The 23570-nt window shown below is 29.3% G+C and overlaps 3 protein-coding genes across 3 annotated transcripts in view; 1 reads left to right on the top strand and 2 right to left on the bottom strand.

Annotated features, from left to right (window-relative positions):
• The window catches only part of LOC117171733 (alaserpin-like), a 35559-nt gene extending 26862 nt beyond the window's left edge, over window positions 1–8697 (bottom strand). Inside the window, exon 1 of the mRNA XM_033359298.1 lies at window positions 8575–8697. Within this exon, the coding sequence (XP_033215189.1) occupies window positions 8575–8626 (52 nt within the window). The 5' untranslated portion in view covers window positions 8627–8697. The remainder of the gene's footprint in view (window positions 1–8574) is intronic.
• On the top strand, window positions 3832–5925 carry LOC117171732 (protein yellow-like). The gene has a single exon (XM_033359297.1). It carries the CDS (start codon window positions 4069–4071, stop codon window positions 5440–5442), a length of 1374 nt encoding a protein of 457 aa, XP_033215188.1. The 5' UTR covers window positions 3832–4068; the 3' UTR covers window positions 5443–5925.
• A 1203-nt stretch (window positions 8698–9900) lies between the features above and the next one.
• LOC117170992 (alaserpin-like) lies at window positions 9901–17621 on the bottom strand. The gene is made up of 3 exons (XM_033358037.1): window positions 17544–17621; window positions 12280–12465; window positions 9901–10050 (listed from the first exon to the last, which is right to left on the bottom strand). Exons 1-3 carry the CDS (start codon window positions 17619–17621, stop codon window positions 9901–9903), a joined length of 414 nt encoding a protein of 137 aa, XP_033213928.1.
• Between the last annotated feature and the right edge of the window lie 5949 nt (window positions 17622–23570).

The raw sequence follows: 23570 nt of genomic DNA, 5'->3' as shown, positions 1-23570 counted from the left end.
GGGGGTGAAATTTTTCATATTTGAATCCGCCATATCTCGGCTATGAAAAATCTTATCAAAAAGTTAGGCATCGCATTTTGAAGGTAAAGAGTAGTTCTTTAGTAACGAGGTCATTGTTATTACAAAGAGTGATGTGTTTAATAATAATGGAAGGTGATGAAGATACTAAACTTTAGATGATGAAAATACTAAATTGCGATTTCTGCCACTTCTGCCCGCCAATTCCTCTGTACATTCACTTCCAACTACGTAGTTTCAGTGGGTGAAATAGTCACCCGTCGAGTGACCCCTACTCTTCACTAGAGTGATCACTGAACGGTTCACCCGAGTGAAGCCCAGCACTCACCTAACGTCGTGGAACGGCTCTGATTGCACCCGGGTGATCCCTAGGAACACACTCTAGCCGGGCAATCACAAAGGTACAAATGAAAATATTAAATGTACAAACAGTACAAACAACGTACAAACATATTGAAAAAGAAAATCGGAGAAATTTGAATTTCGAGGGGATGCGTGAAGTTAGCCCCTCAAAATTGATTTCAGCCCTAATTTCTTAACCAGAAGGGTACAAACGAAAATCTTGAATGTACAAGCAGTAAAAACGACGTACAAACGTATGCAAAAAGAAAATTTGAGAAATTTTAATTTCAGGAGGATGGCCCGAAATTTTGATTTTCCCCAAGCCGGGCAACCACGAGGGTGCAAATGAAAATATTGAATATAGAAACAGTACAAACGACGTACAAATTTATGCAAAAAGAAAATTGGTCAAATTTGAATTTCGGGGGGATAGCACGAAATTTTCATTTTCCCCTAGCCGGGCCATCACGAGGGCACAAACGAAAATATTGAATATACAAACAGTACAATCTCCGTACAAGCGTATGCAAAAAGAAAATTTAAGAAACTTGAATTCGGGGGAATGGCCTGAAATTTTGATTTTCCCTAGCCGGGCAACCACGAGGGTACAAACGAAAATATTGAATGTACAAACAGTACAAACGAGGTACAAACGTATGCAAAGAGAAAATTTGAGAAATTTGAATTTCGGGAGGACGATCCGAAATTTTGATTTTCCCTAAGCCGGGCAACCACGAGTGTACAAACGAAAATATTGAATGTAAAAACAGTACAAACTCCGTACAAACGTATGCAAAAAGAAAATTTCAGAAACTTGAATTTCGGGGGAATGGCCTGAAATTTTGAGTTTACCCTAGCCGGGAAACCACGAGGGTACAAACGAAAATATTGAATGTACAAACAGTACTAACGACGTACAAACGTATGCAAAAAGAAAATTTGAGAAATTTTAATTTCGGGAGGATGGCCCGAAATTTTGATTTTCCCCAAGCCGGGCAACCACGAGGGTACAAACGAAAATATTGAATGTACAAACCGTACAAGCGACGTACAAACGTATACAAAAAGAAAATTGGACAAATTTGAATTTCGGGGGGATAGCACGAAATTTTGATTTTTCCCTAGCCGGGCAGCCAAGAGGGTACAAACAAAAATATTAAATGTACAAACAGTACAAACTACGTACGAACGTATGCAAAAAGAAAATTTCAGAAACTTGAATTTCGGGGGAATGGCCTGAAATGTTGATTTTACCCTAGCTGGGCAACCACAAGGGTACAAACGAAAGTATTAAATGTACAAACAGTACAAACGACGTACAAACGTATGCAAAAAGAAAATGGGAGGATTTTGAATTTTGGGGGGATGGCCCGAAATTTTGATTTTCCCCTAGCCGGGTACCCACGAGGGTACCAAAGAGGATATTGGATGTACAAATAATGAACTTCGGGGGGCTAACTTCATGGGGGTCCTAGGACGTTCTACGTCAGGCCAATCAACTTCTTTAAAACTTCCAATGCCCTAAAGATGACCTAAAGACGTTCTCGGGACATCTTTCGTACAGACATTAGACGTTTTAAGAGCATCGCTAGGATGACCAAAATACATGTCATAAAAGACGTCTTAGGGATGTCCCAAAGATGTCTCTCGGACATCCTTCATTTTTTTGCCCACTGAGATGTCAATATAGTACATATAATTCTGATGTTAATATGAAAAGGCAAATATCTTTTAAACCTTTCATGAGGATAATAATGATGGTTTGCTTTTCAGATATTGGATTAACTGTTAAATCTAGATTTGCACCTAATTATAAGAGAGAATTAGAAAATGCAAAAGCTACTAGTTTATTCTACGAAGAATGTTAATTATGCCCAGAGTGTCATTTTATGCGTATTATAAGAAATATTATAATAAAAAATAAATATGATTGAAGAAGCAAAACCGTAGTCTTTTTCCTAAAAAATCCCCCAGTTTGTCTTGAAAAATTTCTGAATTTAAAATTAAAACTTTATCCTAAGAGATGCAAATGATATAGGTGACTGCGCTGCTTTCTAAATGGCACAGAACATGAAAATTCATTTAAAGAGGTTTTTGTTTTTGGTAGAATTGATACCATGATAAAAAAACTCTCTTCCCATCAAGCCTCGTAATACTTGGCTTTAAAACTGGAGACGTATTCACCAGCTTTCAGTTATAAACCTTTCAAATTGACTTATTCTAAAAAAACGTTCAAAATAAAGTAATTTAAAATGGAAAACATTACAATGAAAAAATTCTACGAAATTTTGAAAATTAACAAATTATTTAATTACCCAGGTATCAACTTCAGGTAGTTCTATGTCGATCTTGTTTGATTTTAACCGATATAATTTTTAATTTTTCAATTTAAAATCGTTCAATTCTCAACACTACATTCAGAATTATCATTTATTATTTCCCTTGTGAAAGAGAAGTATTGATAAATATTGGATTCACTACTTTTTTGCGAAAAAGTATTAGATTTCCAATGCTTATTCGCTTTGAACAAGCGTACATTTTCTTAATCTGAGAAATGGTACTCTTGGATAGAATATCGCATTTTATTATTCGAAAACTTTATTGTGTTACTTCATATAGAGATGTATTCAGATACAGAACATAGTTTACTTCTAAGAAGTCATTTCTGATACACTTCAAGAATGCAATTTTGGTTAAAAGGTGTATTTTTATCAAATTATTACAAAAATTTCAATTTTGAAAATATCGACTGGTAAAAAATATTAAGGCAAAATGATTTTAAGCAAGTGAAAACAGAAGTTTTAATCTGGTAAAAATACAAACAATTACTATGTTTAATATTATAGATTTAATATTTAATTGTATCTTCCACATTCAAATAAATTATAATTTATTATATATTATTTTGTTCCTACTAAAATTTGATCGACTAAATGATATGTGTCTTCAATGAATCAGCAGCATTTTTTTATTATAAATTATTATCTATTATTATCTATTATTATTATATATTATGTATTATTTTATGTATGAAAAGCACAATAATAACAACATCTTTTAGAAAAAATCTTGGTTGATAATTGCAAATTACATGCCCTTGAAAGATGCTCTCTTTTAGTGAACAATAACAAAAATCCTCGTGAAACAGTAGCACTTACTTTATCGTCTTTGGCGAAACACAATATAAAACATTTGACATTGTTTATAAAAAAATTCGTGACCCTGAAACCATCAGATCTTATCTTGGATTTTTGATATCACTTGAGTTAAACAATAAGGCCAAATTCATAGTAGGCATATTCATTCATTTTTACGGCATATCTTAAGTTGAAAGACAGGTTACACTCTACTCTTACGCAGCACAAATGTAAGTATGTATCTCTTTCCACACGTACAATCACTTTTCTGTAACATATCTTTATGAAACTCTCAGTAATTTCGTTAGTCAGATAGCGAGCGTCATACTTTATACATCGTTCTTTATACTTCCATTAATTTTTGCTTAAACCTCTTAATACGAAGTATCGTTAATAATAAGGACACTTTTTATAAACATCTGTAATTCTCAATTAGTTGCAAAATTTTTATCCTACCTCGAATTAAAAAGGATACTTTAGAACTTAGTCTCTTCATAGCTATATCAATTTACACCGAAAAAGTATCTTTGTCTAGATCAATCTTCAAAGAATTGCTTAAATCAAAAAAACAATGTTAGTGCAACTAGTGCTACTCGTGACAATCAATTTAGTTCAAGCAAATCAAAACTATCGAGTGATTTATCAGTGGAACATCATCGAACCAGAATGGCCAAATCAGGAAGATCGTGAAACATCATTGGCTAATGGAAGTTACATCCCAGAGAATAATCCTATCACTGGAATCAAGTTGTGGAAGGACAATCTCTATCTGACAGTTCCAAGATGGAGAAATGGAGTGCCAGCAACTCTAACAGTAATATCAGCAATTCCAGATCAAACACTCGTCAATACCCAACATGGAAATCAAAATCTGAACGTTGTCAATCCAAAATTAAAACCTTTTCCAAACTGGCAGATGCAAACAATTGGTGATTGCAAGTCTTTCCAATTTGTACAAAGCATGGAAATCGATCCATTGGGTAGGATGTGGGTCATTGATACTGGCAGAATAGATATCCAGACTGAAAACCCAAAAAACCTCTGCCCTCCAAGACTCGTTATTCTTGACCTTGAAACTGGAGGAACTGTGCTCAGAAACTACGTTTTTCCAACTGATGTAGCAGATTACAAATCAGCTTTTCTTAATGATATTGTTCTGGATCATGAACATGGTGGTTTTGCTTATATTACTGATGCTGGGAAAAAGGATCCAGGTCTTATTGTTTATTCCCTAGCCACCAATACTTCATGGAAGGTTCGTCATGGAACAATGTGGGCAGAAGACGAAGCTAAGTCATTGACTGTGAACGATGTTAAAAAAAATTTGACTGTTAACATTGATGGTATCGCTCTATCTCCATCTAGTAGATATGATAGGATGGTTTATTATACTCCACTTACTTCTTTTAATCTCTACTCCATACCAACTGCGATTTTGAAAACTGGACTCAGCAACGTGAGTGATTTTATTAGAAAAATTGGAAGAAGAGGGTCTCAGACTGATGGAATGATGATGACATCTACCGGTACATTGTTTTTTGGTTTGCTTGCTAATAATTCCGTGGCCTATTGGAGAACACCTCAAATTTTTGAACAATCAAGTGGACAAGATTCAGTTTTAAAGGTGGATGAAAATATCTTATCCAGAGATGATAACCTCTTGCAGTGGCCTGACACTTTTGCTATTGATGAAGAGGGATATTTGTGGTGTGTGACGAATGCTTTGCAAAATTTTTCCACTAAAAATTTCAACCCTAATTCGACAAACTATAGAGTGATTAAGTTTATGACAACGAGAGCTAGGAGTTATCAATACTTTCAAGACGGTAGTGCACCTATTTTGCCAATATTGTCACCTCTAGAAAATTCGAGTTCTGTGTATGAAATTCCAGTTTCTCTTTCAATCAGTGATGATTCATTTCCGACAATTGGTAGACATTTTTAGAAGTGGTTTTGTTGAGTGATTTTCATTTTATAGCCTATCTAATTCAGGAAAAATAAAATGAAGAATGGTTAATAAGAAAAATACAGCTAAATTCAACTCCAAGTCTATTTGCTATTAAAAAAAAGGATTAAGAAAATTTAATATTTCTCATTCAATATTTTCTTTTTTATAAGATCTTCCATTACATTACTATTTTTTTTATATAGCTACCTTAATTGAGACTTACAAGAACTATAATTTGTTGTAAAAATGGTTATTAGTGTTATAATTATATTTCGTTTTCATTGCTATTTTAATTTTAAAATTAGGATTAACGGCTCATTATTTGTAATTTGTTAACAAAAATAAAAAAATAAAAATGTCTTGCAACAGTCCCTGATTGTTGTTTTGGCTTACGAAACTTTTGATTACAGACATCTAGAAGTGTCGTATACTGAAGAAATTATAATACTTATTTGATACGAAAATTGCTGCTTTTATGTGAATGCTTCAGAAACACATTCTGAAAAAAATAGAGTAGCAATAGTAAGTTTTTTCTAACGAATAGGAAAGATAATAAATGATTTATTTCTTTTGAACTTTTCCAGGTATTGCTTATTATTACTAATCCTCATGGTACTTCGAATCAAATTAGATGAATTAAGACATTAAAAACCGGTTTTTCTAAATTAACTCTTAAACGAAAAGAAAAATCAAATTGATTGTATTTTTAATAAATTTATATTAATAGAAATTTTTCTATTTTTCTAACTAAATTTGAGTTTTTTTTCTGAATGACTAATAAATACATATTTATTATCAGTTATAATAATTTAAAAAAACTTATATTGTACTTTCAACAATTATATTAATTTTCACAAACACACGGAAAAGCACTATAAAAAAGTAAAAATGCAATCTCCTTTCAGTTACGTGTAAATAAAATTTTAATCCTATAATTTTATAAAATCTAACATAGAAGAAAAAAGATTTGGTTTCAGATACAAGCTCTTTTTTGTAGACCAAAAATTTGGATTATATCTAGATTAGAGCCAAAAAGCGCGGGCCTAATTTAAGGTATGGGAAACTAAACCGCTACACATCATTCTGATTATCAACTTCAAATCAAAATTATCAACTTTTATTAATTCAAAATTATTTTTTCAACTGACCGACATAAAATACGCTATAAAAGGATTGATATAGAAAATTTTTTACTTCTGGGTGGGGGAAAATTTTCAATTTTTCTGTATTGGGCTATAAATCCATAAGGATCTGGAAATTAATTCCTTTCTCCGTTAATTTTTTACAACATAGTTCAATTTTTAAACATACAGATTAAGTTTTAAATAAGAATAGAATATTTTATTTTTTAATTTGAAAAGTTAATTTTCTACAACAACAAAAAGCAAGTTTTCGACCAAATGGTACTCTTTAAGAAAGAAAGAAAAAAGAAAACAAAGGAGTTAAACTTTCAACCAATCAGATGATTTTCGAACAAAGAGAATAATTTTCTACCCGGAAAAGACCAATTTTTAACTACAAAATATAACTTTTCAATAAGAAATGAAACAGTTACTTACACAGTTAAAACAACGAGTTTTAAACAAGAACAAACACTAAGTTTTAATAAAGTAGTTATATTGTTAATCAAATTTCTAGTTTTTTCAACCAAAAGATTAATTATTCAAACAAAATGAATAGTTTATATTTTAACCAAAAAAATATTTTTATTTTAAATAAAAAATGGTAAAATTCAACCAAAAAATATGAATTTGTACCTAAATAGTTGTTTGTTTAACTAAGGCAGATTTATAAATAACCAAGCAGTGACATTTTGAACCCAAAGTTATGAAATTTCTATCAAACGAAATGAATTCTTAAACCAGAAAGGCCAATGTTTAATAAAAAAAAGGTAAAATTTTTAATCAAAAAAGATTTTTCAGTCAAAAGAAAAAAAAGTAAGTTAAATATTTGAATTTTTAAGCCAAAAAGACGTATTTTTTACAAAAAAGTTTAATTTTCAACAAAATAATAAAAATTCGAAACATAAAAAGACTTTTAAATGAAAAATATAAGGTTACAGTTTTCAGTTAAAAAGAATTACATTTCAACCGAAAATGGTGAAATTTTTACCAAAGAGATGAAATCTTTACTAAAATATATGAATTTTTGACTAAAATGGTCAATCTAATTGAAATAGATATATTTTCAGTTGAAAAAATAAATCGTTTATCAATAAATAATTTTTTCACTCAGAGTTGAGTTGTTAACAAGAAGTTCAACTTCCCACAAAAAAAGTGAATTTTGAGAAGAGTTTAACTTTCTACTAAGCAGTTGAATTTTCAACAAATGTTTAACCTAAAAAGAAACAAATTTTCGACAATATATCAAATTTTCAAAAGAATAAATGAAATTTTAAAGTAAAGTTATTATTCCTCATAAAAAAAACTAATTTTTATCAGAGCATTTTAACTTTCAACCAAAAAGAAAAATTTGCAAGAATAAATGCGATAGTTGATTTTTGACAAAAAAATTATTTTTAATCAATGGCAGTTGAATTCTACCAAAAAGGCGTATTTTCAATCGACGGAGAGTTTTACTTTACAGATAAAATTAATCTAACCAGATAGGTTGGATTAGAAATGGATTCAAATCTCAATCAGTGGGTGCAAAAGATCATTAAATTACCAGTCTCGTACCCACAGTGATAATTGATCAGTCGCAGTGATTCTCCTCTTTCAACTTAATTTTTCCTACATTATGCAAAAGCTGGCAATATTGATACTTTTGTTTACAATATGCCACACTGTAAAAAAAGTTGGTGTAAATTTACATCCTGCGACGATGGAAATTATTCGACCGGCGTGGCACATAGTAAATAAGCAGAAGTCTGTAAAAATACATATTTTTCTTCTCAACCTGCGTCCGCCATTAAAAAAAAAACATGCAGGACGTAAATTTCCCGTCGTTCACCGTGAAATTATGTACGGGTCGTAAGTCAACACACACAGTCAAAATGATATTTGGAGGTTTGGTCTCTCTAAACTATTCCCTTAAACTCAAACACCCTTTGTAGTTATTGAAAATAGAATGTTATAGTATTATGTATATAGTAGTATATTAAATATAATAGAATTTTTATATAATTACCCTTTCTAAATTTCCAAGTTTTCCAAAATCTACAGAAAAGGTGAAAATCCATATGACGTACGAAACAACAAATGAAATGTGCACCAAACAGCAAAAGGTCGTTCGATCGTCTCCGGAACTCATCGTTTACGGCTTAAGGTGTTCGCACAAGAAAATACGTGTGCAGTATGCTGGAAACAGCTCCCACACGAGCCGGCCGTGTACGCACACAGAGTAACAACCAATCATGCGCGATCTGTTGCGCTGCTGCGGTGTGGGCTGACTACGTACCCTTCAGATATGGGACCGCCACTTGAGACGCAAAAATGTTCGACGTTGCGAATTTGTTTCGAGTGCCGGACCGATAGATGAACGGTATATAGCCAGCTTGCACGCGATTGGTTGTCGGTCTGTGTGTGTGCACGAACAGAACGTGCGTAAGCCTTTTCCAGAATACTGCACACGTATTTTCTTGTGTGAACACCTTTATACTCGCTAGATCCAAATGATCCAAATTTACGTCCTGCAAATAATTCTGCAGCGTTCGTCCGTGCGGATTTACTCCCTCACCATAGAAAAGCACACGTCATCAAAATTTACATCGATTTTCGTATACATAACGCCCCAAGTAAGTTTATCACCTTACGTGAATTACTATGCCCCACGTCGATCGAATAATTTCCATAATCGGACGTAGTAATTTCACATTCGATTGTAAATAGAACAGCCTTCATTTTATGTTCACATTGTCACCTGAAGTGAAATCACATTAGATTGCAAATATGTACTGTAGTATCGTAAATTAATAAGGTTATATATTGTAATTTGAAAATAAACTGCACCTATAATTACTAGCTGATTGTAAATATCACCAAAGCTTTTTTCACAGTGAAAGCCGAAAAACATTTAGGCTTATTTTTAAATGTAAAGTCATAGATGTAACTTGGCCGAGATCATAAAGTTATCCAGTAGGCAGATGCATTCGTGATTGATAAGGAAGTATACTTGTGGTGTGTTCCAAGCAGTCTGCAAAACTTCTTGACTGATAATGTAAACCTTGATATTTTTAATTATAGGATTATTAAAGTGAATATCAGGTCTAAGAGTTATCAGCTCTTTAGGAATGGTAGGGTGCCTTTTTGGCTAAAAATTAAATCCTATGAATGTCGGTTATAGATTAATGTGAGTTTGAAAAATATTTAGTTTTAGAATAGTTGTGGTGAAACAATGTCCGATTTAAAACTTATTCAATATTATTAAATGATAAAAGAAGAAAATGAAAATTTTTCCATGGTATAAATGATAGACTTTCTAAAATAAAACTATATGAGGAAAAACGAACAAAAATTAATAAACCGTACCACTTATAACTGCTATCTCGGAGCCCTCTTCGTTGATTTCAATGAAAGCCTTCTGAATGAACTTGTCGACCTTCAATGGAACATCAGCCATTCCAGCGAAATTAGCCGATCCAGAGAACATTTCATTCAAGCCCATCTGAAAAAATTTCTTTTACGGGTGAAAATAAAAAATTTGGGAATTATCCGATTTTGAAAAATTGAACAATAAGGGGGAAAATAATTATTTGCGAGATTAAGAAGCCAAAAAGAGAGAGATTTACAGCCAAAAATCTCCAAACTTAAAAGGATTTGAAAGTTTTTAAGGTATTTTTAATGATTTCTAAAGACACCAAAAAATTACAAAGGGTGTTTAGGGAATTTTATTAGATATAAAAAAATTTTAATTTTTAATGAATTCTATAAGAATGGAGGTTTTTCATAGAATTTCGTAAATTTAAATAGATTTGAAAATATTTCAGGGAATTTCACAGGATTTCCAAAGTTCCATTCGGTCTTAAAGAATTTCCTTGAATTTCGGTTGATTTAAAAGGATTCATAAGAATTACTTCAAATATTTCAAAGAATTTCAAGGAATAACATTCGATGTCAAGGTATCTCCGAGGCTTTTGCATTTTTTTAAAGAATTAGTGACATCTAAAAATATTTCACTGAATATTGAATAGAATTTAAGAATTTGAAGGGATTTCGATAGATTTCAAATATTTTAAGTTATTTTAAAAAACTCCGAGGAATTTTTAAGATCTTCGAAAAATTTTTAGGATATTTTGGAAGATTTGAAGGGATTATTGAAGAGTTTGAACGTGTGTCAATAGATTTATCTTAATTTAAATGATTTTAAGAATTTTTAAAGGCTTTCAAAGTATTTTAATACGTTTTCAAGGATTTCAGAACATATCATTAGATTTCATGAAATTTCACGTGTCTTATTTATCGTAATAATTCTTATTCTCGTAATATTTTTACATTGGAAGTCAATTGTATAAATTAATTTTAGTACAAAATTATTAAGTTTCATCTTTGTATGATTATTTATTAAAAATATATGTTTTGAAATACTTTTTGTATCGGCAAAACATTATAATGAAAGTAAAACATTAATTTTAATTTAAATAACATTATTTTAAATTAATAAAATAAAGGAAATATTGATTATTTTCTGTTTACCAACTAACGTCAATCGTTAAAAATAACTTACTTGTTACTCGATGGAAAGGTCTTGGAATAAATATTTGATCATTTTATAGAATATTTGTAGTCTGAATGAATTCCAAAATATGCTTCTTGTAATAATGAAATCGTTTTACCCGTTTTGCCAATATTTCAAATAGATTTTACGAATTTTAAATATTTGCAGGAGATTTTAAAGATTGTATAGGTTTCTAAGAAATTCGCAAAAATTTCAGAAAATTTAGAAAGATATAATAGGACCTATAAGATTTTGAAATATCAAGAAAGATTATAAGGTATTTTAAAACAATTTTACCGGATTTAATGAGATTTACAAAGGTTTCAATAACTGTATAGTGTTTTGAAAACTCTCAAGTTATTCCAACAAATTTGATAGGATTTCAGGATATGCCATTAAATTTAATGAAATTTGACGGATTTTTGAAGAGATTTCAATTAATTTCAAGGAATATCAAAAGAAATTTCATAAGATTGAAGGAATTTTAATGGGTTTTCCAAGATTTAAAAGGATTTTTAAAAAATTTATTTTAGGGAATACATTCTTATAATTGATATTAAAAAAGACATAAATAGTTTAAGACTTAATCAAACAACGTACAAACTTAATAGTTTAAAAAAAGTATTAAGAGCTATGCATCTAAAGTTTGCTTTATATGGTTAAAAACCCTAAAATAACAAACTAATAGCATTGAAAAAATAACAAAATCCCTGACTCAGCATTTTAAAAGCAAGAAACTTCGGAACAAATATTTCAAAATTTTAACTCTTAAAGCTAAATAAATTTAGTTTCAATGCTTTAAAAATCAAACTGTTTCGCAGAATTATGTTTTTGAAACTATAATTTTAAATTGAAGCTATAGAAATATCGCTGGTCATAGCTAAAGAATTTGAAATATTAAAAGACTTCAAAGCTAATTAATCTTCCTAAAATCGTTGTAAAGTATATGATTTCTAATTAGAAGCTTTAAGGACCGCGAAACTAAATCTTTGGAAATTAATAATTTTTAAATTGTACATCACGCTTTTTAGAATTTATGATTTTAGTCTAGAGTACAAAAGTAATAACTTTAAAACTAAAGGTCATAGATGATGTCATGATATTTTCAACTTTTTGATTTTCACAATTATATACCAATCTTATTTTTCAAGTATCAATACCAATATTTGAAATACTTACATCTTTTAAAATTTCGACTAAATCAATGGTTTCCCCTGTTTTAAATTTTGGTAGATAAACTTTCATTTCCAACTGATGTGATTTTTTTTTATGAAGGGGCAGATCTATTTCCCAAAATTTCTGTTCGACTTCTCTCAGGCCATTAATTGCAACCGGAAGTATAATAATCATACTGATTTTTTCGCCCTATAAAAAAGTATAATTGAGAAAAAAATTCAAATGACCGGCGTTTTTAATGGCGTCATAAATGCCCATCATTGCCACGTTTTTTACAGTCCTTTTGTTTACGTAAAATGGCCTATTTGATGTATTTGCTGTCTCAAATTTATATTTCCGTTCCCCTTTGAAATACACAGCATTTATCAGAAACATGCCTGTATCATTAACAGAAAATACACCTGGCAAAACGAAATTTCAGGGTTAGTATACGGCTGAAATATTAATTTATTTATTTATTATTAATATTAATTAATATTAATTATTCATCAATTAATTATTAATATTAAGATCTGCAAGTGGCCGTTTGATTTTAATAGATTAAAAAAAATTATATTATTATAGAAGTGCCCAAAGGAGTTCAGAAAATATTAATAATTGCAGGAGTTACGCCATGTTTAATTTTGGCATTACATTTTCGTTAATGAACGATATTTCTGAAACATGAAACGAATTCTAATGAAATTTAGAGGTACTTTAAACAAAAATACATGCATCCATACGCTTCAATATAGTAAATAAGAAAAAATTCTAAAACTTAAAAAAAAAACAACCAAACTTATTTCATTCAATTTTGAGTCAATATTGCACTTTCTTATTATTTTCTAATTAGGAAATTTTCAATTGGCAGTAAGTCTCCCAGGTATAACAAGAAACTGCGGATTTCCCGACTAAAGTAAAATTTGTTATTTAATAAAAAAAACTTTAAATTTATTTTGTCTTATTTTTCAGTCGTACCATTTCCTTTAAAAGAAATATAATTCATTTAAACCGGTCATAAATCAATAAAGGAACAAACTTAAAGTAATTTCCAGTCTGTTATAGTGAGTAATTTTTTTTTGTTGATATTATAAATAAAGTGATGAACACACGTAATTTTTTCGTGATTCGCAATGATTATAGCTATTTGAAATCCACATCTTTTATACGAAATATGGCAGATATTAATGTGTGATTACAATTACTTGAGAAAAATAGCTGTTTATCAATTATTTAAAAAAATTTTGAAAAAAAATACACATGTCAACCATTTTTTCACGAATTGTCTAAAATTTTTGTGGAATAAACAAATAAAAAAATTATTTCAAAAATTGGAAATTTCAAACGTGTTACCGCTAGCATTCAGAAAAACAGTCTATTTCATGAAAAAATGTTTTAAATTTGTATTCGTTAACCCAATTTTTTAATAACTTGTCAAAAACAGCTATTCTTAACTACTTGCAATTAAACATTAATACCTGTGGCACTGAATGCAACAGCTATTAATTTAGAGTAGCTAATAATTGCGACTCATGAAAAAATTACTTTTGTTCATTCACACTAAAAACTCTGGGATTAATTTTGTTGCAGATAATTTCAAGGTGGGGTTCTATCTCTTTCGTTGTTGGGGTACGAAACTCGTCCATTGTTTTTGCCGCAAAACTGTGAAAATAATTGACAGCAGGTGACGTTTCGTGCACCAAGTCCGAGGGAAATGATACCTTGTGAAGTGGTACCATTCACACTTCCAAGACTAATTTTTGTTGCAGGTATTTGGTACCCTGAAATTGGCGTTAGATTAACACTTTGTTTTTACTGTGTTAGTTTGTTTAGAACATTATAATGTGCTAAAGAAATTAATGAACAAATGTCATTTTTATTAAATGTGACTATAGTCACATTTTTTTCTAACCCATTGAAGATATTTTTTAATTAGCTATTGATTTCATTTATAGCCGAATCTACTGAATTTAAAAATCTTAAAATCTTACATATTAAAGGTCAAAGCATCACCAACAGTAATTTGGTTATTGTGAATTCTCTTCTCTGTTATAGCTCTTTCGGCTTTATAAAACACATTCTCATCACGTGCCTCCTGCTTCGCATTCGATTTTATCCAACATGTACACTTTTTTACATTAAATTCAAAACTATTATATTAAATGTATATAAAATTTATTTCTGTACCTCGATCTGGGATTGTCTTTTCAGATCTTGCAAAACAAAGGACGAATTTTATTTATCATGATTAATTTAATATGTATTTCTTATTTTGCATTGAATTTTAATCTCAGCTACTCTAAAAAAATGTATCATCTCAATAAATGTATACGATTAAAATTCATAATATGCATTACATTGCGTATCTTAATTTATAGCCGGGATATTAATTAACTTAAAAATCTTAAAAGAAACGGTATTACTAAAAAGTTAGAAAACATTTTTGTTTGAAATATAAGTATTTTCATTGTCTTTTTCTATATTTTGAAAAAGTGCACATGGTATAAAAAAACATTTCGTTATTAAACATTTTACTGAGACTTGTTCCATTTTTGCATAAATTTCATTTGAAATACACACACCCCAGCATAAAGTGTTTTTAAGCAAATTTGTATATATAATTTAGGCAACACATTTTGTTAAATAGAATGTTATTACTTGTTATGGCTTGTTTCGTTTTTCCAAAAAATTATTTTTTTAATTTTATTTTTTACGATTAAAAAAAAAAACAACGCGCCCTATCAAAAAATTATTCTTGAAAAATTTGTAGATATTTTTTGGATGGGCAGCTTTTATCCATTCATTTTTTATAGCTTGTGTCATTTGTCTACAAAATTTTATTTTTTTATTTTATTTTTTTACGATTAAACCCAAAACTGCGCATTCCATCAGAACATAATACAAAACCAATTTGTATCTCTTTTCTGGGTGAACAACTTGTGTCTGCCCTATCGAAAAATCCGACATAGGATACGACATCGGTAATGAGGCCGAAAACTACATACGAAACAACGTCGGAAACGATGTCGGAAACTAAATCGGAATTTGGGACCGGATACGACGTTGTTTCCGGCGTCGTTTACGACTTGGGTACCGGTGTGAAATTTTTTTTTTCATTATGTATTTATAACTATGATACACTGAAAAAAGGTTACTTATACCAAATGAACTTTACTTGACTGAAGTAAGTGAAACTCCGTTTATTTTCAAATGAATATTTTTTTGAGGCAAATAAATATAAGCACTTTGAAGGAAACCATTATTTAGTTCAGTTAAAGAAAATTCAATAGGATTGAGTTAACATTTGAAGCAAAAAAATATCCGACAGTTTGTCGGATGTAGTACGTATTTAATTAAATTTTTAACTGGGTTCTTTCAGCTAAACTTATAATTAACGTTGTTATTATTATATATATTTAATTTAAACAAATCAGATAATTTAAAATCTTTATGAAACTGAAACAGAAAAATTAGTTGAAAAAATCCACCTCCAGCTATCGCAACATGGAAATTTGAAGACGGAAATCCATATGTAACCCTCACCATAAATGCTAAAGAAATATTTCTTAAAATCAAAAACATGGATATTTAATTTAAAAACATATTTCTTTAATCTAAAGAAATACTCAGTTGAAAAATTACGCCAAATTAATAAATGTTTGATTTCAAAAAATAGTTACTTCGTTGGAATAAATGTATATTTGTTATATATAATTTAATTCTAGTAATCAAATAAAATATTTCTTTTAACTAAAGATCTAGATATTTATCTAAACACAATACCTTGTTGATCTAAATAAATGCTTTATTGGTATAAATGAATGAAATCTTTGTAACAAATAAATCTATTTTCAATTTAATAATTATTATTTTGAATTAAAGCATTACTTCTTAGATTTAAATTAACCTCTATCTTCATTCAAGTCTGGAAAAATTATTGGTTTAAATGCGTCCCAATCAATTCAAAGAATCGAATTCATTGAATCAAATAAATATTTCTTTGAACGAGTAATCAGATTTCAACGAATTGTTATATTATAGTGCCAATTATCCTTAACTAAAGTTTCAAGGATAAAAGAATTTGCGAATTCCAGTTCACATAATTATAGCATGAGTTTATTATTAAAATAGTATTTAAACAAATGTTCCATTCACAGGCGGCACGTTTGCCCAAAATTAACTCGAAATCGTTGTCTTTCTTTCGGCTCCTAAGCCCCGCTTTATAGGCCTTTTGCCAAGCGCTAATTACGGCCTTTTTCCCCGCTTCGTTTTCGGCACCAATCAGCAAACACGAACGGGCTCAAATCGACTGACTTGCCAGCGCCCAGCCACTCGCAACCATGATCTACGCACTTATGCATCGACACTTCTGCCAACTTAGCTCTAGAGACAATAAGTATGGATAAAAGAAATAAATCCCTAACAGAATCTATACCTTTTTTATCAAGGAAAGCATTTACTTAAATGTTAGAAATAGTTACTTGAATCAAAAATATTTAGTTAAAGAATTAATTTATTTGGATCAACAGGAGATATGTGTCTAATTTCAATAAAAATTACTAATGCTGAAGAATATTTTCTTGATGCTAAGAAATAGGAATAAAGTAAATGCATTTACTTGTTCCAAAAATTCCTTTTTTTCAGTGAGCAAATAATATGATTATATTATTTAATTTATAATTTTCATAATTTATCACAATTATAATGATAAAAGTGAGTTTCAGGGAAATAAATAACGAAATAACTATAGAAAAATGTGTTGCGTTTGACAAATTTAAATCGCTATTAATATTATTATTATTATGCCATAATTATTTGTTTGATAAAATAAATCCTTTTAAAAAAAGTGTTCATGCATTTATACCAATGAAGCATTTATTTAGATCAACAAGATATTGTGTTTAGATAAATATCTATTTTTTTAGCTGAAGGAAATATTTTATTTTATTACTAGAATTAAATTATTCATAACAAATAAACATTTATTCCAACGAAGAAATTAGTTTTTTAAATCAAACATTTATCAATTTGGCATAATTTTTTTTCAATTGAATATTTTTCTTTAAAGTATTTTTTTGTTTCAAATGTTACCTTAATCCTATTGAACTTTATTTGACTGAAATAATTTTTTCCATCAAAGTGCTTATATTGATTTGCCTCAAATTAATATTTCTTTGAAAATAAACGGGAGTTACAATTACTTCTGCCAAGTAAAATTCATTTGGTACAAGTAACCTTTTTTCAGTTTATCATAGTTATAAGTACATATTGAAAAAAAAACTTTGTACACCGGAACCGAAGTCGCTAACGAAGCCGGAAACGACGTCGTATCCGGTCCCAAATTCCGATCTAGTTTCCGGCGTCATTTCCGACCACGTTTACGGTGTAGTTTCCGACCTCATTTCCTGCGTAGTTTTCGGCGTCGTTACCGATGTCGTATACTACGTCAGATTTTTTGATAGGGTGATTATTTTTCGTCCGTAGCCTACATACTTTTACCACAAAATGAAATATTAGATTTTTCATTATATTTTTTGCGTTCAAAATTTGAAGTTTCGATTTTTCAAGGAAATTCGAAAAGTTGTTAAGATAATCTTTTGGGCATAGAAAAAACAGCGTTTTCTTTCACTTAATTTTTTTATATCATAAGCTGTAAGGCTTAAAATCTTTATTTTCGTTTTGCTTTCTCGGATTTTTAAAATGCTATAACACTGATAATTGTCCTTTTATCGAAAAAGTTGTGTGGATATATTGTTCGAGTTTCTGAATACTACGAATGATCGTACATCGAATTTTTGAAGCTTCAAAAGAATGGTCTTAAAACTGTTAAAAACGCTTTAGATTTTTTAGTTTTTATCCAAAATAGCCAAAGAACAATCTCAGGTCTCGGAATGTTAGGATTTAAAGAAATCCGCGCTAGTCAGTTTTAACATAAAAACAATATATTCTCATTATGGTGAGATTGTAAAATTTGTATATTAACCATTTTATTGCAACTTGTGTCGTGTTTCCATAAATTTAGTTTGTTTTAAATGTTATTTTTTACGATTTTAACAAACAATACGCATTCTAGCGTAAAGTCGCTTCGAGAAAATTTATAGATATAATTCGTGCGAAAAATTTGGTTTGATGAAAGGTTATTGCAGCTTGTGACGTTTTAATAAAAAGTTATATATTTTTATTTTTAATGTTATTTTTCACGTTTAAAACAAAAATTGCGCATCTTTTTCGTATCTTTTATATTTTTACCGCAAAATGTAATTTTTTTATTACATATTTTTTGTGCGATCAAAATTAGAATTTTGGTTTTTTAGGAAAATTCAAAAAGTTGTTATCATGCTATAGACTAAAAATCTACACACACACGAACACGCAAGCAGAACCATTTCTAAAAACCTATTTTTTTATTCAGAGGGTTTCAAAATGTGGACATTTGACAAAAACGGTGGGGGGCGGGTCAAATTGTACGCAATGCTAATACCTTCTCTGATGATAATTTAGAAAGAATTAAACTTTATTATTAAATTACAAATTTTTCTTTTGTTGCAGTACAATATACGCAGTTAGTTGATATACCTGAATCAAATACGGCAATTTACAAAAATATATCCTAACTAGAGAAATATAAAAATGTTCAATATTGAGGAAAAATTAAATGACAAATTTTTTTCGTCAAATTTTGAAAAAATTGTTTTTAATATTTTCAAAAATCCTTGAATTTCAAATATCTCTTATCTGAAACTTTAATTTAATAAAGTTTAAATAGAATCAAGAGATTACCTATAGATCCTAATATTTCTAGCTAACATACTAGGCCTTTATTGAAATGAAAATGATATATTTTTAAATTAAAATATGATAAATTGATTATCAATAAAAAGAGACAAACTAGGAGTTTGAAGTTTTGTAATTCGGTCATTTGTTTGCTCAGCACACCACTTGTTCACGGCGTTGGCTGCTTCATGTGGATTCGAAAAAGTTACGTGTTAGCTAGTTGACGTGTTGACTGCTTCTATACTCTACAATGAAATTTTTTTTTTAACTAAGGATTATAAATATTACGCTTTGAATTTCTAATTATTTTTTGAAAATTAAGGCTCGTCACAGTGGGACAAAACAGTTTTCTGGTCAAATTAGTCTAGAGCTTACAATTTTGATCAGATTTAAGCATTTTTTGAAATTGTAAAAATGAAATTTCAAAGAGATTTTAAGGAGCCGGTTTTTTTATTTTCTTGCCATCACTTTTTCATTTAACAAAAAAGTGGACATTTGTACATTCTTTTTTTTATAAACAATCCTATTTTCTACAACTAAAGTGAAACTCTACTATAAAGCCAATTTGGGGGCTGACGGATTTTGTCACGAAATCGACTGTTAGTGACTGAAAGATTCTTATTTACTAGAAGACTTTGTTAAGCGGCAGAACTTGTTCTTTATTCAAACACATTTTTTAAACAAATACAGATTATTGTGAATTTTCAATTCGCAGATTTCGTTTTTTCAACGGAATAAATTTTAAATAACTTTGAAAAATCCGTCGCAACTTGACTACTTGTCAACAAATTGATGTCATTTTTTAAAGAAAGCGACTGCCAATGACTCAGAAAGAACATTATTCACTAGGAGACTTGAATAAACAACAAAATTGATTATTCATTTAAATAAAAAACACAAATATAGTATCAAGATTAAAACCTCGCTACATACAGAGGCACAAGGAGCACATCGAAAGAAACCGTAGACAGTGAGATTTAAGGAGGTACCATTGCTACAAGAATTTTCATTACCATTTCAACAAAACATTTACGATATCTAAATATTATCACCAAAAGTACTCAGTTAAAATCTCAGAAACCTAGGGTACTTTATAAATAATTTATTAAAGTTTTTTATTTCGTCAGATTTAACATTGCGTCTTATGAGAAATGGCGTTTTTGAGCTCTTCACTAAATGATATCTAATTAACCACCATTAAGATATTATTGATAATTTTTTTAATGACAAATAAGTATTTAAAAATTGAGGTGCAAAAATAATATTAACCATTTGGTTCCTGCATATACATGAAAAAAAAAAATTAATCACGAAATTAGCGCTTCTTAACGTTGACTATCGCAATCTGGCAACATCGCGAGGCGCGAACAATCTAGATCTCAGTCAGCCGTTGATTCATCTCGCCGGCGACATGATCACAATGTTGCCAGATTTCAACTCAGTAAGTCATACGAGTGTAGGTATTAGGACTGCGTGGCCTACTGATCTCGGCAATAGCGATGGTTCCTCCTTAAATTTTCGAAGGAAACGGTTGCTCAGTCTTTCTTTAATAATGACGAAATTGCAGTTTTTTTATTAAAATTGTGGATGAAAAAAACCTTTGCAGCGCATTGATAAAAAAACCTAAGAAAGGTATATGAAAATATAAATTTGTTTATAAAATTTATTTGAGTAAATAATGAATATTATCACGACAAACTCACCTAATATATAAAGTTTTTTCTGAGTCACTGGCACTCGGTTTCATATGAGGAAACATTCTTTTGTTGGCAGGTAGTCAAATTGTGAATTTTTTAATAAAAAAGTTGATAACATAAACAATTATTGTTGGTTGGTAAGGTATCATAAATGAAGAATTTTCCTATGTCATTTGAATTTTATTCAGTGAAAAAATTAAATATTATTAAATTCTAAATCTTATTGATAAAGAGTGCCTTCACTGATACCATGATGTTTACATGAATGCAAGTAGTTGCAAGAAAGAATGAGATTATTTATTTAAAAAATAAATAAAAAATGTCAAATTTGCTCTTAAATCAAAAAATTATAGAAAAAATCTGAAAATCTTTTTACACAAATCGCATTGAAATTTAATTAACTTTCATTTTTTATAAATGCTGAAATCGGATAAAAATTGTAAGTTCTCGACTAATTTAAAGTTTATAAAGATTTTTTTATCTTACATAAAGGGAATTAACGAGCATTAAGAATCCTGACTTGGCAATAGAATCATTGCTTGGGAGGTGAAGAACCTCACGTAATTTTTTTAAAGTCTTTTCCCTGGTACCATAAGCAGCCATAGGATGTGATATGGAAACAACATTTGTGTCAAAATCTCTCGAAAGGGTCTGAAATAAATGTTATATTTAAAACAATTTATTATTTTCATACCAATTTAAAACTACACATAGGAATTTTTTTGACATTTTATACTACAAGAAAAATTGTTTAATTCAATTAAATATTTGTTTGTTTGTTTCGACAAATGTTTTGGTAGACTGAATAAGCTAGTACATTTAATAAAAAGTCTGTTTGAATCTCAAAGATGAAAAAATGGTCTGACTTGAACAAATGGAGGGTATAAATAAAGCCTTCAAATAATAACTGTAATTATTTTCTGTTTGTTTGCAGTTTTTTTTTCTATAAAATCAAGTTTTTGGTTTATACACTTTTCTAATTGTATCGGATGCTTTGCTGTTTGAGCCAAATATGAGACAAATTAATGTAATTCAATTTCTCTAAATGGAAAATATTAACCTTGAGGAGGTTTAGCTTTAAATATTTATATTTTCATATTAAAAACTAGCATAAATTAAATTTATCTTCTTTTTTAAATAAAAAAATTAGAAGATTTGCAATTTTTTTACGTTTTTTCTCCATTTTTTTGCATTTCCTTGATATTAAAAATATTTTTAGTTTAAGACAACCTCTATTTTTAAATTGTTATTTATTTCTCAATCAATACCTTCAAAAAAATTCTGGAAAATTTGTTGATACCATTGAAAAAAGTATGAAAAGCTTGTGTATCAATTGCCTAATTTGCTTTTGTTTCATAAACCACTATGAAAATCCAAACCAACACTGAAACATTTAAAAATCATTTTATTGAATGTAAATAATAAAATAATTCAAATTAATTTTTATTTCACTTCGAAATCGCTTTTTTATATAATCTTTGAATAAATTATATTTACTCACGTATTTCCATCTTGCTTCAGAAAATGTTGTAGATGGGAAATAAATTTCTATTAGGATGACACAAACTCAATTCTAGTTACTGCAGAAGTTTGAATCTCAGAAATGACTAGTCCTATGTTAACTGGTTTGCAAGAGCCTATCATCCATCTAAAACTTATTTTCTTCTTGCAAAGCAGGTTAAGCTTTTATGGTTTGTATTCTATGCTTAAAATACAAATAAATTATACATTTGTTTCCCCATAAAAATAAGATTGTCCTTTTATGATTCCTCACAAACGATGAGTGCTTGGCACTATATTATAACCATGTACAAATCGAATGTGTATAGATACCATTCTTACTCATATTCTCCACAACCATAAATTTTTAAATATTTTTTTTTCGTTATAAATTTTTATTAGAAGTAATTACAGCAAAAATTAGGGATTTCAATTTAAATCAAGTCATTGATTGCAAATGAATTCAAATAATTATTTTCTGAGTTTCAAATCCACCAGGACTCAACCATTAATGTAGTTCTTGTATATTATATTTAAAAGACTAAATTATAGTTGACGATTTGTAAACAATGTTTTTGAAAATTATAAGTCAATACGCTTCACAAACTTGTTTTAAGAAACCGGTTTGTCTGCAACACTCGAGTCAAGGCAAATAAATACATGAGTATCAAGGCGTTTCGATGCAAATCTTCCCAGATAACGTGTAGCATATCATTTTTGAAAAATTTCACTTTTCACGATCCCTACAGACCAGTATAAGTTAAATAGATGTAGATGAAATGTACCCAAAAATAGAATTTTTCTCTTCTTACTTTCCGGTTTATCAAAACGATTGTGTAATAATAAACGTATTAGGCAAGTTACTTTTTCAAAGGGACTTGTTATTTTTAATGTCACATGAGGAAAAAGTAACTAGTTATCGTTATCATTACCAACTCAAAATGTATATTTTTCCTAATTATTTTTGCGAAAAAAGGTATTTTAGAAGTTATTTTTTTTCTTTCGAAAAGAGTTTCTTCATATATTTACCTAATTAAGTCTCCCACTTTTCTAAGGTTTACAACATTGTAACACTAACAGAAAATGTTCTGGAAGACGTTGAATTTTTAAGAAAATAATGAATTTTTAACAAATATTTAGTTACATTTTTAACAAAACAGCTGGATTTTTGGCCAAGTAAATGAATTTTAACCTAAACTGATGAATCATAAAAAAAATAAATAAATTTTCAACAAAAAAAAACAAATATACGAGGGTGGATTGATAAGTTTCCGGCCTGACCAAGAAAAACAACGTTTTTAAGAATTTTTTTTTTTATTTCTCAACATAATCTCCTCCAAGGCT

The sequence above is a fragment of the Belonocnema kinseyi genome, chromosome 4 (assembly GCF_010883055.1).
Source record: "Belonocnema kinseyi isolate 2016_QV_RU_SX_M_011 chromosome 4, B_treatae_v1, whole genome shotgun sequence".
NCBI lineage: Eukaryota > Metazoa > Arthropoda > Insecta > Hymenoptera > Cynipidae > Belonocnema > Belonocnema kinseyi.
Note: the sequence above shows the minus strand (reverse complement) of the source record. Positions and strands in the feature narration are given on the sequence as shown.